Genomic DNA, 14,270 nt, shown 5'->3' with positions numbered 1-14,270 from the left:
CCGGGGGGGAGGAGGAGCCTGGGGGACCCCCTGCACCCTCCATCACCACCACCATCACCACCACCCCAGCACCACGGCCAGGTCAGAGCGGCCGCCCGCGGGGAGCCCGAGGGGCGAGAGTGGGCAAGAGAGGCTGCGAGCCATGGCGTGGGTGGAGAGGATGGAGCAGCGAGCAGAGGGGACGGTACAGAGGAGGGGCAGGGGCAACTGGAGAGTCTGGAGCTCCTGGATGCTGAGCTGGAGACTGTGGAGAGCGACGACACCTTCCAACACGCAGGACACGACGACGACGACATATTTTAAAGGCGACAGGTCAGCCCTGAAAGGCAGAGAGACAGAGAGAGAGGTGAGGGCTGTCCAGGGGTCTTCAACGTTTTCAGGCCAAGGACTCCTTAGTTGAGAGAGAGATGAAGCTGGGATCCCCACAACCTGTTCATAGATTCCATATAGTTTCATAAACTTGACAGCACAATCATCAGTGTATTTTGGATTCATGTCAATTAATGTTTTCAGATATTTAACCACTTAAACCGTCAATAATTAATAAACATGACCTTCTTTTTCCCCTCTACACCAAACCTCTTTGCCGAAAATAGCCGATCTACAAGCTCACAACGCTTGTAGCTCTGCTATTTTTGGCTAAAGTTCTCAGAATATGGACACTAGGGTTCAAGTGGTTAATATAAAAAAGGAGAAAAAAAATGTTTTTATGACACAAAGATTTGGAGGACCCCCTGTAGTGACTCTGAGGACCCCCTAGGGGTCCTGGACCCCCTGTTGAAGACCCCTGCCATAGACTGTCTCTGACTAGCTCTGGTCCTGACAGGCAGCTGACTAAATGACAAGACCAGGATTTCTTACGAGGGCTCAACTCCAGTCAAAATAAACTAAACTACTTCGCTACTCACCAAACCAAAGGTAGTTTTGCGTTGTTGAAAGTCTATTCTCCGTGGTGGGAAACCTCTCAGCACCCCACCCACTCTGCAAAATACATTATTTTTGTCATGAAATAAAACGCATCCAACTTGACCGCTGCTTATTTCCTGGTTGTGTCCTGGTTGTGTCTGCGGTGGTCGCTGGGTGGCTCGAGGTGGGTGCATTTTATTTCATGACAAAAGTAATGTATTTTACAGAGTGGGTGGGGTGCTGAGAGGTTTCCCACCGCGGAGAATAGACTTTCAACAACGCTAAACTACCTTTGGTTTGGTGAGTAGTGAAGTAGTTTAGTTTATTTTGACTGAAGTAATTTAGTTTAAGTTGAGCCCTCGTAGGGGCTAAGAAATCCTGGTCTAGTCTTTTAGCCAGCAGTCTGTCAGAGCATCAGCTGACGCTCTAGACCAGAGCTAGTCTCCAACCACCAAACTTTTCGTCGGAATAAGGTCCCGAAATGACTTCACTCGCAACTTCTGAAAAGCATTACCCCCTAGTTTGAGTTTGTAAAGCTGCGCGTCGGAAAGACAGTATGGACATCCCTATATTGTCCCTCTTCCAGAGACAAGTTGGTCCTCACCACCACCACCAGGTCTGTTGATTTGAAGACCAGCAGTTCTCAACTGGTTTCATGGCGTAATTCAGAGCCAGAGTTCTGCACTGTTCTACCAAAGAGACAATCTGTAATCCTGTTGGAAACGCCTATCTAACATCTCAGTTTTACATCCACAGCCACAGCCAAAAGCCATGGTTTAGCCACACAATAAGCTCCCATTTTTTGCAATTGTTTTGCATTTTTTTAATTTAATAATAATAGTAATAATAGTAACATAAATAATAATGTCCAAAATGGTTTCATCCATCTTCAACCGCTTATCCAGAGTCGGGTCGTGGGGGCAGCAGCTCCAGCAGAGAGCTCCAAACTTCCCTCTCCAGAGCAACATTAGCAACTTCCTCTTGGGGGATCCTGAGGTGTTCCCAGGCCAGTCTGGAGATTTAATCACTCCAATCTGGCCCTCGGCCTGACATGGGGTCTCTTTCCAGTGGGACATGCCGCGAGGACCTCTCTAGGAAGGCGCTCGGGAGGGCATCCGTACTAGATGCCCTAACCACCTGACCAGCTGACTCTAACCCTAACCCTAACCCTAACCCTAACCCTTTCCAAGTGTAGGACAGTTTATAGTTTACAGTTTAGGCATTAGCAGACGCTTTTAATCCAAAGCGACTTACAATAAGCAGATAACATCACAATAATAAACAAGATAATATGTCAGTACATCATCAACAATATAACAAATGCAAATGTATATCTATCTAGAAAAAACACAATATAATCAAAGTTCTAAAAACCTAAAAACAAAAAAATGCTAACTAGCTTCATGTATGGTCATTGATTTTTTTTCTGTAGTGCTAAGGGTTTAGGTGGAGTCTGAAAAGGTGAGTCTTCAGTCCACGGCGAAAGCTAGCGAGTGAGTCCGTTGTTCTAAGTGCGACAGGGAGTTTATTCCACAACTTGGGGGCCAGGAGGGCAAACTGTCTCGGACGAGCGGTAGGAGCAGCGGTTCTACTCCAAGTCTCTCTTGGGTGGCTGAACTTCTCACCCTATCTCTGAGGGAGACACCAGCCACCCGTCTGAGGAAACCCGTCTGCCTGAGAAAACTCGGGCGCTTGTATCTTATTCTTTCGGACATGACCCACACTTCATGGTACACCAGTGGTTAGCACACCGACAATAAGATATATACAATTCATCTTTTGGTTCAAGCAAGCCCCAGCTTGCCCTGCGAGGAACCGACTGGTCTTGACTTTCACTGGAGAGAACAGGCCACACTGGGCCAATGTGAAGATCACATTACCATGCATTCTCTCAAACAATTCAGCAGTAGAGATGTGTTTTAGTCTTAGTGTTTTGTAGTAGCCTAGGTTATGAAATGTTGGAATGTGAGGGGTTATTGTTTAATAAATATGACGATAGAAAATACACCCTTACACTGCCGAACTGCACGGTAGAAAAGCAATGTTTCTGTCACCAATGATAATTTACAATTTAGGCATTTAGCAGACGCTCTTAATCCAGAGCGACGTATACAATAAACAAGGTAATAAACATCAATACATTGAATGCATAGAAATATAGTAATCTAAGAAAAAACACAGGTAGACCATGTACCTATTCAGTAAGAAGTGAGTCTTCAGTCCACGGTGGAAGCTAGAGAGTGAGTCTGTATAGTTCTCAGTGCAACAGGGAGTTTATTCCACAGTTTGGGGGCCAGGAGGGAGAATTGTCTAGGACGAGTGGATCGTTGTCCTGGGGTTTTTAGTGAGGGTTCTGTCAGCATCCCTGTGTGAATACTTCAGTTAAAATACCTCTAAATTTTACTTATGTACAGTACTTGAGTAAATGTACTTACTTACTTTACACCGCTTTCGTGCAGTTAGACAGCAAATGTGTGTTTTTTGTTGTTGACAAGTACGTGTTTGCCTTCTGGCTCATAGTTTCTATTCTAGGTGTACAAAGATCTTTTTTTCTAAACGATTTATGATAAATAATATTGGAAAGTTATCATATAAGCTGAATACACACTTTGACGTTTCCATAACGAAAGGTTATTGCCAATTATACCAAGAAGATTCGATCTTATCTTAAATCCAAGTGAAATGTGGTAAATGTTTGTAAGAATGCTGAACATAATATACCTCCAGCATCAGGTGGCAGTTCACCTGTCACACCACAAGAGGGTGCTGTTTCAGTGGAATAGAGGTCCAGGTCAGCCCTACAACAGGTGACATAATGATGCCATTGAGCTTGTAGAGGAACTCAGCCTGCTGGTGTGTGTGTGTGTGTGTGTGTGTGTGTGTGTGTGTGTGTGTGTGTGTGTGTGTGTGTGTGTGTGTGTGTGTGTGTGTGTGTGTGTGTGTGTGTGTGTGTGTGTGTGTGTGTGTGTGTGTGTGTGTGTGTGTGTGTGTGTGTGTGTGTGTGTGTGTGTGTGTGTGTGTGTGTGTGTGTGTGTGTGTGTGTGTGTGTGTGTGTGTGTGTGTGTGTGTGTGTGTGTGTGTGTGTGTGTGTGTGTGTGTGTGTGTGTGTGTGTGTGTGTGTGCGCGCGTGTGAAATCCAATATTCTAACTTCAAACAGCTGCAAGTTCCTTCATGTTTCAGACAGAGACAGCAGTGGATGATGTGGAGGATGGTTGCCGAGGCCATGTAGCATCAAAACAAGCTGTGGCAACTTGGCTTTCAGGATTTAATACAATTCAATTAATAGCTTTTATATTCATTATAAAACTGCAATATGACCTCAATTGGAAAACGTTAATTGACTGATGATCAACAACAGTGTGGTCAGGTCTCATTCTGATCTGCCTAGACTAGACTAGATGTTCTCAAACGTTTGTAGGCTACTATTACAAGGAGGACCCCATCATCCCATTACTCTGAGAGTGAAGCTAACCCCCCCATCAATGCGTTCCTTGATGGGGGGGGGGGGGGGGGGTCCCTGCCCTGAACCCCACTTTACCACTTCAACTGACCTGTTGGCCTATTTCCAATTAATTCTAACACTGACAGTGACTGTAATCCTTAATTGGACATTGATTTCATATTCCTATTGGCCGGTGGTTCTCAAAGTGGATTCCAGGGACTCTGTGGGTTCCTTTTGGCGGCCTGATGGGGTCCAAATTGACCCTTACAAGTCTAACTCTGACAGCGCAGGTTCATTTGGTTCCATTTGTACACTGTCAGAGTTAAGGGGAGATCTTGAAATGTGAAAGTTTGAGAAACACTGCTATGTGCCAAGTACTTCCATGATTGGACACTTAAGAAGGCCTTAATTGGGGCTGTGCTGCACTGCACTGGTGAACGTGAATTCAAAAGACAACGTTTGGATAACAGGGTGTTTCAATCCGATATATCAGGCTATTCTAAAGGTAAGAGCATAGCCAGCATGCTGCTGCACGCGAACCAAGACAAGGAGAGCAACCTGATCCTCTCGGTCTCTTTGTCCAGCCTGGGACACCTGACACTGGGCCTTAACACCCGACACTGGTCCCTTGATGAGGAGACTCTACAGGGCGTGTGGCCAAATAAATAAACCATGGATGATACCAAGGTGCACAGACACCCCCCTCTTCCAAAAAAGGACGCTCCTTCTATCCAGGGGCGCCACAAGGGGTAGGAAAGTGGGACCGAGTTACTGGGGCCCCAAGGTGGAGGGGCCGTAATAACCTTAGCCTATCTATTGAAAAATAGCAGATATACAAGCTCACAGAGCTTGTAGTTCTGCTATTTTTGAAAAGTTGTGAAAATGTGTGAAAATCTTTGAATATATGTATTTTTTAAGCGAACATGTCTAACTCAAATTTTGCTTCTGGGGGTCCCTCGAACTAAATATTTTGAGATCGGGGTCCGTGGCCAAATACATATCATCTTGGGGGCAGGGGCGTAGCCAGGAATTAAATTTTGGTAGGCGAAGCCAGCCCCCCCCCCCCCCTGTTAAAACACTATTCCAGTATATTCAGTGTAAGGGCTAGTTATTTTCAAAAAGCACAGTATGGAGCATTACAAACAAGGCGAACATTGCTCCCAAATAGTGACATAGGCCTATTTCAACTTGTGATTACAACACTAGCTAAATTAGTTCAAAGTAAACTTGTGTCCCTTAAAATACATGGCTCACAACAACATGCGGCGGGGCTTGAGCTTGAAAATATCGATAATTTTGAGAGTGAACTACTCCTTTAATGAAATACATTTTATTTTTTATTTAAGGCCCATTCCCACTGGGCTGGATTTAAACAACACAATGATCACGTATTGTGTTTGGAAGCTGTTTACCTACTACATTAAGGACTTTATTCATTTGGAACAGAGGATATCCTACAGGTAGGAGGAAAGCAGAATGGACTTTGTTCAGTGTGTTATTGTCTCTGTTGTTGCGACTTGAGTTAAATAGCCCGGCAGCCCAAATTTACATATCTCTAAAAGGGTAACACTTTCTCAATGGCCAGGCCGCCTACTAGTCAATGAATGGAACTGGTTGAGTAGCCTGGCTCCAGCCAATAGACCCGCCCACTCTCTGAGCCAGCGTCGAGTCGGAAATCAGGCTACTGGTTGAGCGACATTCTATAGGCCTATGGTCCTCTCCACACTGTAGGCCTACTGCCCAGTCAGGCCTTTACACAATGGAAATAAGAGACTTTTTTTTTTTTTTTTTTGGGGGAGATTTTTTATTTTTTTATTTTTTTTTGCCAGATCATTTCTCAGTTGGTAGGCGGTCGCCTCGTTCGCCTACCGCTGCCTACGCCCCTGCTTGGGGGTCCTTGACATAGGTTTCTTGCACACATTTTCATGATTTTTCAAAAATAGCAGATATACAAGCTAGCTTATATCTGCTATTTTTCAATAGTTAACATTCATGGGGGGCCCGCAGTGAATCCTTGCACCCAGGGCCCAGAATTTGGTGTGACGCCCCTGCTATCTATCAAGTTGCCTCTGAGTCTCCGACCACTGTTGTGTTAGTACCGGAGATAATAACCCTGTGGTTTATACTTGGTCGTACCACGGTGTATAAATTACATTTAGATCACTTTAACATAGGCTATCATTTAGGCCGTACCACGGCACCGGCACCGCACGGAACAGGAACAGTGGATTAGTCCAAATGGAACTGCCTGCCTCTGAATCATTTACTACACCATCACCTGGTGTCACATTACCCGGGATGAAGTTAGTAGGCCTTAGTTAGTAGAAACTTGTTCTAGCCTAAGAGGAGCCCAACGGCCCTGTCTAGAAGAACAGGGGTTAATGTCATCATCAGCCGTTTGAATCAGTCATGTTTACAGACTGACTGCTGTCCAGATGCACCTGAACGGGATTGATCTTTGATGGTTCATCTATTTATTGATGATCATCTCCTTCGCCATGTGCGTAATTGTCGTGTCCGTGCGTAATTGCGTTACGCGCGACGGTCATGTGTTCTTCATGTTCACATTGTGTTGTAGTAACCATAAAGCTACAGGCTATATAATGAGTTATAGAGCATTATCACCCTTGTTTCAGTATAGGCTTTACTAAATTAATATGAATCCATGTCATTTAAACGTTTCTCTACTCGTGTGTGTGTGTGTGTGTGTGTGTGTGTGTGTGTGTGTGTGTGTGTGTGTGTGTGCGCGCGCGCGCGTGTGGTGTGCGCGTGCGTGTGTGAGTTGAGTTTGTTAGCCTATACAACCCAATGTACTTTGGGATAGACTTGCAAATCCAAGCAGGTTTAATCTAAATAACAGTCATGAACCACAAGGTGAGAAGGCTTCTGACTCCTCAGCTTCTTTAACACTGATCTGAATGTGATGCAGGTTGCTGAGGCCATTTAGCATCCATTGACACCCCTGAACCTTTGGCTTTCTATAATGCAGGAACAGGTGCTTAATGAATGCTGCTAAACAATTAAGCTGTCAGGATTTTAATTCACATACCTTTATATTCATAAAACTGCCTATATTGTTCTATCTATGTGGATGGGCTGTCTCCACTGCACTGTGCACTGTGCCTGGGAGAGGCAGGGGCTGACATTTCTAAAGGGGCCTTTTAGTGAAAATATCGAAAAGAGCCGACCTCCAAGCTCACAACGCTTATGGAGGTCGGCTATTTTTGATGCTTGGTTTCTACGCAGAGAGGACAGTTCGTTGAGTTTGGACAAGACAATTCTCTTGAATGCCGCCTTCGGGTATATGGCATGGAAAGAGGGCATTTTCATTTCTTTCACCATTGTAAAAACTGCATTCATGGTCTGGAGAGGGCACTTTTTTACAGATGTATAAAAGGGTAGGGGCTCAAGCCCCCTATGATGTCTATGTGTGTGTACGTGCCTGCACTGTGCTGCTGGCTAACTGAAGTGAATGACACATCATGACATAATACATGTGGCCTCAGGTCACCTGAAGAGGCAGACCTTTTCACCAATTTCCATTGATACATAGGCTATACTATAGGCTAGCCTACATATTCCATCATGTGGACCATAGGGGCCTACTAATTTGACTTATAAAGTTGAATGGGATTCATTTCCCCCTCCTTTTTTCTCAGTTCACCAAACCAAATGTCCTTGCCACTATGAAGCCTACATCAAGCATAACAGGGTCATAGCTCATATAGGACCGCCTATATCTTCAACGGCATTTCATTCTAAAACATTCTAAAAGTCGTTCTACAGATGCTGTAAAATCCTGTTATGTGTCAACAACCACTTGAGGATTAGTGTGAATAGACTTTAGTGTTCCATGTGTGTGTGAAAGGCAGCAGCAGCAGCAGCAGAGGTGCGTTCTTTTCACCTATAGCGCCAAACAGCTGTTGTATGGCCCCGCGACGCACGCACGCAGCGCGCCCATAGAGCGCGCCGCCTGCGGGGACCACTAGGGGACCACTGATGGGGACCACTGGCTGCCTGGGGGCGGGCATCGAACCGAGCGCATGCACCGCCCTCCCCTCCCTCCAACCCGCAGAGGAGAACTGGGTGGAGTTTAACTTGCCGAGCAGCGCTTTTAGGAATGATGTCCCGGCGGAGCGGCGTGTAGTTTATTTAGAACAGCAGCAGTTTACCAAAGAACAGCCTGACAACAACACCTGATGAATACACCACCTACCTCTGACTCTGTGGACACCCTATCTCTCTCTACCATATCTCCTCTCTCTCTCTCTTCTAACAGTCATCCTCTTCTGAGGCAATAACTTATTGATAAGGAGAACTTTATTGCACTATTATATTTTTTTATTGTTCCTATTTATTGTTCCCTTTTTTTAAGAGATTTATATATTTTTGCACTAAAAACTAAAAGAAGAAGTATCGAGCTATCATAAGAAGATGCACACCACGCAGAAGGACACCACCTACACTAAGATCTTCGTCGGGGGTCTTCCCTACCACACCACCGACTCCAGCCTCAGGAAATACTTCGAAGTGTTCGGAGAGATCGAGGAGGCGGTGGTGATCACCGACCGACAGACCGGCAAGTCCAGGGGATATGGATTTGTAAGTAGCCTATATGATTCAGTATTATGGTTATTCTGAATGGGACTTTCTGCATGCGATAATTCAACATAGGTAGGCCTATATTTGTCTGTGCGCTCACAGTGCCTGCATGCCATCACATGTCATCACTTAATGTTGGGAGTTGGGTTTAGTTGCATGCGTGCAGTTTAGTTTCACAATATTTAATTGACCATAATTTATGTTTTTACTGTAGACCATGGCTCTAATCTAGCCCTGCTCTAATCTAACTAAACCTCCCAGTTAATTTAACCCTGGAATCTATCCTTGTATGTCATCTATGTGTTTTATCGAGTCTGACTTTTGCTTTTGTATACGAAAGTAAAAGTCAAACTCGATCAAATAGGCCTAGCCTACATAGATGATGATGATGATGATGATGATATAGTCTTAATCAAGGGCTGCTGCTGCGGCTGCATGCGACTAGTGTACAAATGTAACCTAACTAAAAGTTGGATGCCGGCTTCTTCCCGGCGCTGGATGCATTTGGTTACATCATTCCTGAGTGGATCTAGTGTTGTAGGCCTATAATACACCACACTCAGACAAAATGGATAGCCTAAAGTTAAAAGTGAGGATTGTATCTGACAGACTGTGTGGACACTATAGGCTATATGAACCCCAGCATGTTTCTAAACCAGTTGCGCACAACAAGTGGAAAGTTCTGGTTCATGCATGCATTCATGCATCATCATTATCATCAGTGGAAAGCAACTATTAGTAGATTTACTTAAGTAGGCCTACCTATGTACTTTAAGTACAATGTTGAGGTATTTCCTACCAATAGGCTACTTTTACTTCACTCCACTACAGCTCGGCTCCAAATATTGTACTTTTACTCCACTTTAGTTACAAGTTACTTTGCAGATATCACTTTATTATAATATTTTAAAACATACATAAACCAGTTAACCCCTATTTTATACCTAGGCTATTGATGCGATGCGTTGTGAGCTTGTAGATCGGCTATTTTCAATCATTTTGTACATTCATTTTTGGTAGGCCTACAACAGAACAGAGCATTTTATTGCAGTTTTGATACTTTTACTTAAGTATGATATGTGAGTACTTTTTCCACCACTGATTATCATCTCCATGCATGCACACTCCCTCACAGCTGTCATAACTCATAATGATGTCTTCTTTGGACTGTATAATCTGGTAGAAAGCATCCTTATCTCTTGTACAACTCCTGTCAGATGAACTATGCTATTTATAACTGGTCCATTCACAGAAAGCATACAGTAGGCTAGAGCAGTGTTTCTCAACTTTTTTCTGCATGGGCACACTTTTCATGTCCCAAGAATCCATGGGCACACCAACATAATACAGGGGTGTAAATATCGTCACTGTCGGGAAGAAACCTTGTTTCTCCAAGTTTCAAATGTGTACCGGTACGTTTCTTCGCAAAGTAAAGCCCTGCTTCATCATACAAGGCTGTCGCACAACAGTAGTGAAAACAGCAGGTCTACAAGCACACAACGCCTCCACCGCGAGGCGTTGTGTGCTTGTAGATCGTCTGTTTTCACTAGTTTAAATCATTTTTTAAAATGATAAATACAATACTGGCTTTCATGCAGTTTCAAGGGGCACACTTGACCCATCTCAGGGGCACACCAAAGGTCCCCAGGCACAGTGGTTGAGAAACACTGGGCTAGACTACTTGTACATCATTTGTTGCTGTGCAGTTTAGTGGTTATAACATTTAGATCCATTACTGTGAGTCTGTCTTGTTCATGTGCATGGCCAGGACATGTCAGACTGGTCAGACTGACATGCCAGGACATGTCTGTCTTTCTTTCTTTCTTTCTTTCTTTCTTTCTTTCTTTTTCTTTCTTTCTTTAATTATTTTCAAGATACAATGTTTTTGTTGCTTTTTACCTTTATTGATATACAGTAGTAGTCTGACAGGTAATAGAGAGGGAGAGAAGGGGACTTTAGGGGAGTGACACGCAGAAAAGGTAGTCAGGATCGGGAGTCGAAACCCGCGTAACTAAGCCCAAATATGGAGATACTTGATGGCATATATAGTGACAACATCATATAGTGACAACATCATATCTGTGTGATGCCTTCAACTACTCAATGGGTATTGCACTGTCTGTGACAAATGATATGCCATGATGAAGAGTGCTGTTTTAGGACCCCTAGTTGTGCTGGCATCTCTGTGACAACATCGCATGCCTGGTCTGATTAGGTGTAACAAAATGGATTCACCTTTCAGTGTTGTTGTCAGAGATGGCGCGAGCAAATGTCATGCTCTCTGAAGAGCAGTTACAGTGGTCTTTATGTTACCATGTGTTCACTGATCCATTTAGAGAAAAAGTAACGCACATCCTCCTGTCTTTGGTGCTGAGCTAAAAACTGACAGTGCAGTAGTACTAGAAACAAACAAGATAGCTCGCACTCACTTTCTCTGTAGCTCCAATTTTTATTTAGCAAAACAGCAAAAAATATAGACGTTTCGACCCCTAAGGTCTTCTTCAGTATGACAGGAAACAGGAGAACAATGTCTTTAAATACATTTGTGTCACTTGATAATCATTAGCCCCACCTGGTGTGTGGGAGCGCATATCAGTGATGAGTTAGACATGATTCATAAGTAGAAAAAGATTCACAGCAGTTATATAATTACAAATGACTGTACATGATTTTCTAGTAATATTTTTATGTTTTTTTTTCTTTTTTATAAAAATAGACATTTGCAAAATTAAAAACGTCTCAAAGGAGATCAGATCTCCTTTGAGATCCAATCACCATTCATTCCATGTGGACACACCTTCTGCAGAACCCGAATCACACATGGGTGGGTTACCAACAACATGTGTTTAAGCTCGTAGCCCAATCAGGGACCAGCATTTCTGGCAACGTCATCAATAATAGCCAACTAGCCCTTACCCGTTCAAAGATATGAGCTCCGAAATGATGTGCAGTGTGTGGGTTATGGGATGTGTGCACTGTGCATACAGTATATGAGGGATGGAAAGTAACTTTAACTGTAGGAGCATCAATGTAAGAAATACCCGTTTCGTTTAATGGCTAACCCCCCCCCCCCCCCCCCCCCCCCCCCCCGCCCGCCCGCCCGCCCGCCTGCACACACACACACACTCCCCCCCCCCCCCCGTGTGTGTGTGTGTGTGTGTGTGTGTGTGTGTGTGTGTGGGTTTGTGTGTGATTGTGCATGGCCTGAACAACAGCGCCCCTCCCTTAACATGTGTGGTCACAAAAGGTACTGTAGGCTAAATAGATATAGATACACCATAAAAATGCTATTATACAGCATACGATTTGTGAAAGTGACAAACGGGCTTCACAGTTATGTCAGGTGTGTTCATATGCTGATGGTGATGCGATTTTAGATCAATTGCTGCAGCCACCGAGGAGAAACGCTGTTTCATACAGACAGACACTCACTCACTCAGACAGACATTCGCAAAATTATAGTATAGATGAGGGACCAGTATTCCTGGTGATGCCATTGGTGATGTCATGATGCCAGTGGTGAGCGCACATCATGGCCCGCTCTGTTGGCACACAAGTAGGCCATAATTGTGCACAAGAGGCAAGTTGGCACCTCGATACTACAGAGTGCAGTTCTAGTTGACCCTGTAAAGAACCTGTGTATGTGTAAGAAACATGACAGACCCCTATGTGAGCTTGTAGATCTTCTATTTTCGCTATACTGTTGAACATCTGTATGCACCTGCACCTGTCAGAGGAAGGGGGGTACTTGGCTTTGAAATCAGTATAAGGGGCCGGGGTACTGCAGCCGGAGAGGTTTGAGAACCACTTTATTATTCTGCGATTGGCTAGGTATGTATTTACGTATGTATGTCGGTGTCTCCTCTTGTTGAAGACCGTAGCCCAATCAGGGACCAGCATCTCTGGCAACATCATCATTAACAGCCAATGAGGGACCAGTATTCCTGGTGATGACAGTGGTGATGTCACTGGTAATAATTGATCAGTTTTCTTTGGAAGCGGTGATGACAGTGGTGCTTGGCAAGTTGACACCTCGACAAAGAGTGCAGTTCTTCTTGTGTTTGTTTTTACTGAGGTTAGGGTTAGGAATATACGTTTAGTTTTGATCCGTCTTGTATTCATTCAGAGTGTTATGATGGGACTGTCAGTAGTGCCCTTTTACAAAAAAAAATTAAGTTTTGTTTTAATGGCTTGCCCAATATCTGTGGCCCATATCAAGATTGACATTTGACTAAATCATTATAATTCCACTATAATAATAATTATTTATACTTTAACATAAATGAGCTGGCTGCCATCAGTCAATTTTAGTTTCACCTGATGTAGAGATGTCAAGTGCAGCTGCAAGTAAGTCTTTATTTGAGACGTCCAGCAAGCATATGCTAAGGTCACTGTACTACATTTCTGGTGTGAAATGGGAGGGACCCCCACAAAAAGACCACCCCAAAAGTCCCACCAAAAATAGCTGATCTACAAGCTCTACAAGCTCAAAACACGTCACAGCATGACACATTTTGAGCTTGTAGATCGCTATTTTTGACAGTATATGCAATGTGGCCCTCTGGAGTGAGTGTGGAAATATAGTCCATCATCAAAGTTGCCCACCCCACACAATATTTATCTGTGGGACTGAATGTAACCTCAGCTTCAACTCCTACAAGTTGAATTGGATACCAACGGACCTCAGCCTGCAGTCTCCTAATGTTTATACTTAATATACAATGTCAATGTTTTGTAAGAAGAATCGTTAAATATATAAATGCTGCTACAGTAACACAATAAAAAGAAGAATTTATGGATTTGGCGCTGTGATTGGGAATATCGGTATCGGAAGATACTGATTCCAGTTGATCGGTTATCGGTATCGGCCCCAAATCGAAGCATCTCTAGTTTGAGCCCCTGCCCTCTCTACAGTGCTCTAGCCTCTATGCATGACCCTGGAACCAGGGGTAGAGCAGTCTGTGGGTCTACCCACTGTTTTGATCAAATAAATGATCTATAAGCTCACAATGTGACACATTGTGAGCTTATAGATGAAAATTGGAAATACTCCAGGTAATTAAAAGTACCTACAAATGTGGTGTTACTTTACACCACTGCTTACACACACTAGGGCAGGGGAGCCCAAAAGGTTGCAGGTAGACCACATGACTTAAAGAAATGGCATCTGTGACTTGATTGATTGACATCAAGAATGGCCCGTGAGCTCCCTTTGTGGCTTTCAAAGTAAGCAAAGCCCCCAATGTAATGCTTTGTTTTGCAAGGAACCCCAAAAACTACCACTACCATGCAGAATGGGATGAAGATGATTTTCCCCAG

At 43.9% G+C, this 14,270-nt stretch overlaps 1 protein-coding gene across 1 annotated transcript in view; it reads left to right on the top strand.

Annotated features, from left to right (window-relative positions):
* Nucleotides 1-8,783: 8,783 nt before the first annotated feature.
* The window catches only part of rbm24a (RNA binding motif protein 24a), a gene marked incomplete at both ends in the record, with an annotated part of 21,408 nt that continues 15,921 nt past the window's right edge, over nt 8,784-14,270 (top strand). Inside the window, one exon of the mRNA XM_080735829.1 lies at nt 8,784-8,951. Within this exon, the coding sequence (XP_080591955.1) occupies nt 8,784-8,951 (168 nt within the window). The remainder of the gene's footprint in view (nt 8,952-14,270) is intronic.

The sequence above is a fragment of the Nannobrachium achirus genome (assembly GCF_963921795.1).
Source record: "Nannobrachium achirus genome assembly, chromosome: 10".
Lineage (NCBI taxonomy): Eukaryota > Metazoa > Chordata > Actinopteri > Myctophiformes > Myctophidae > Nannobrachium > Nannobrachium achirus.
This window is presented reverse-complemented; position numbering and strand designations above follow the sequence as displayed.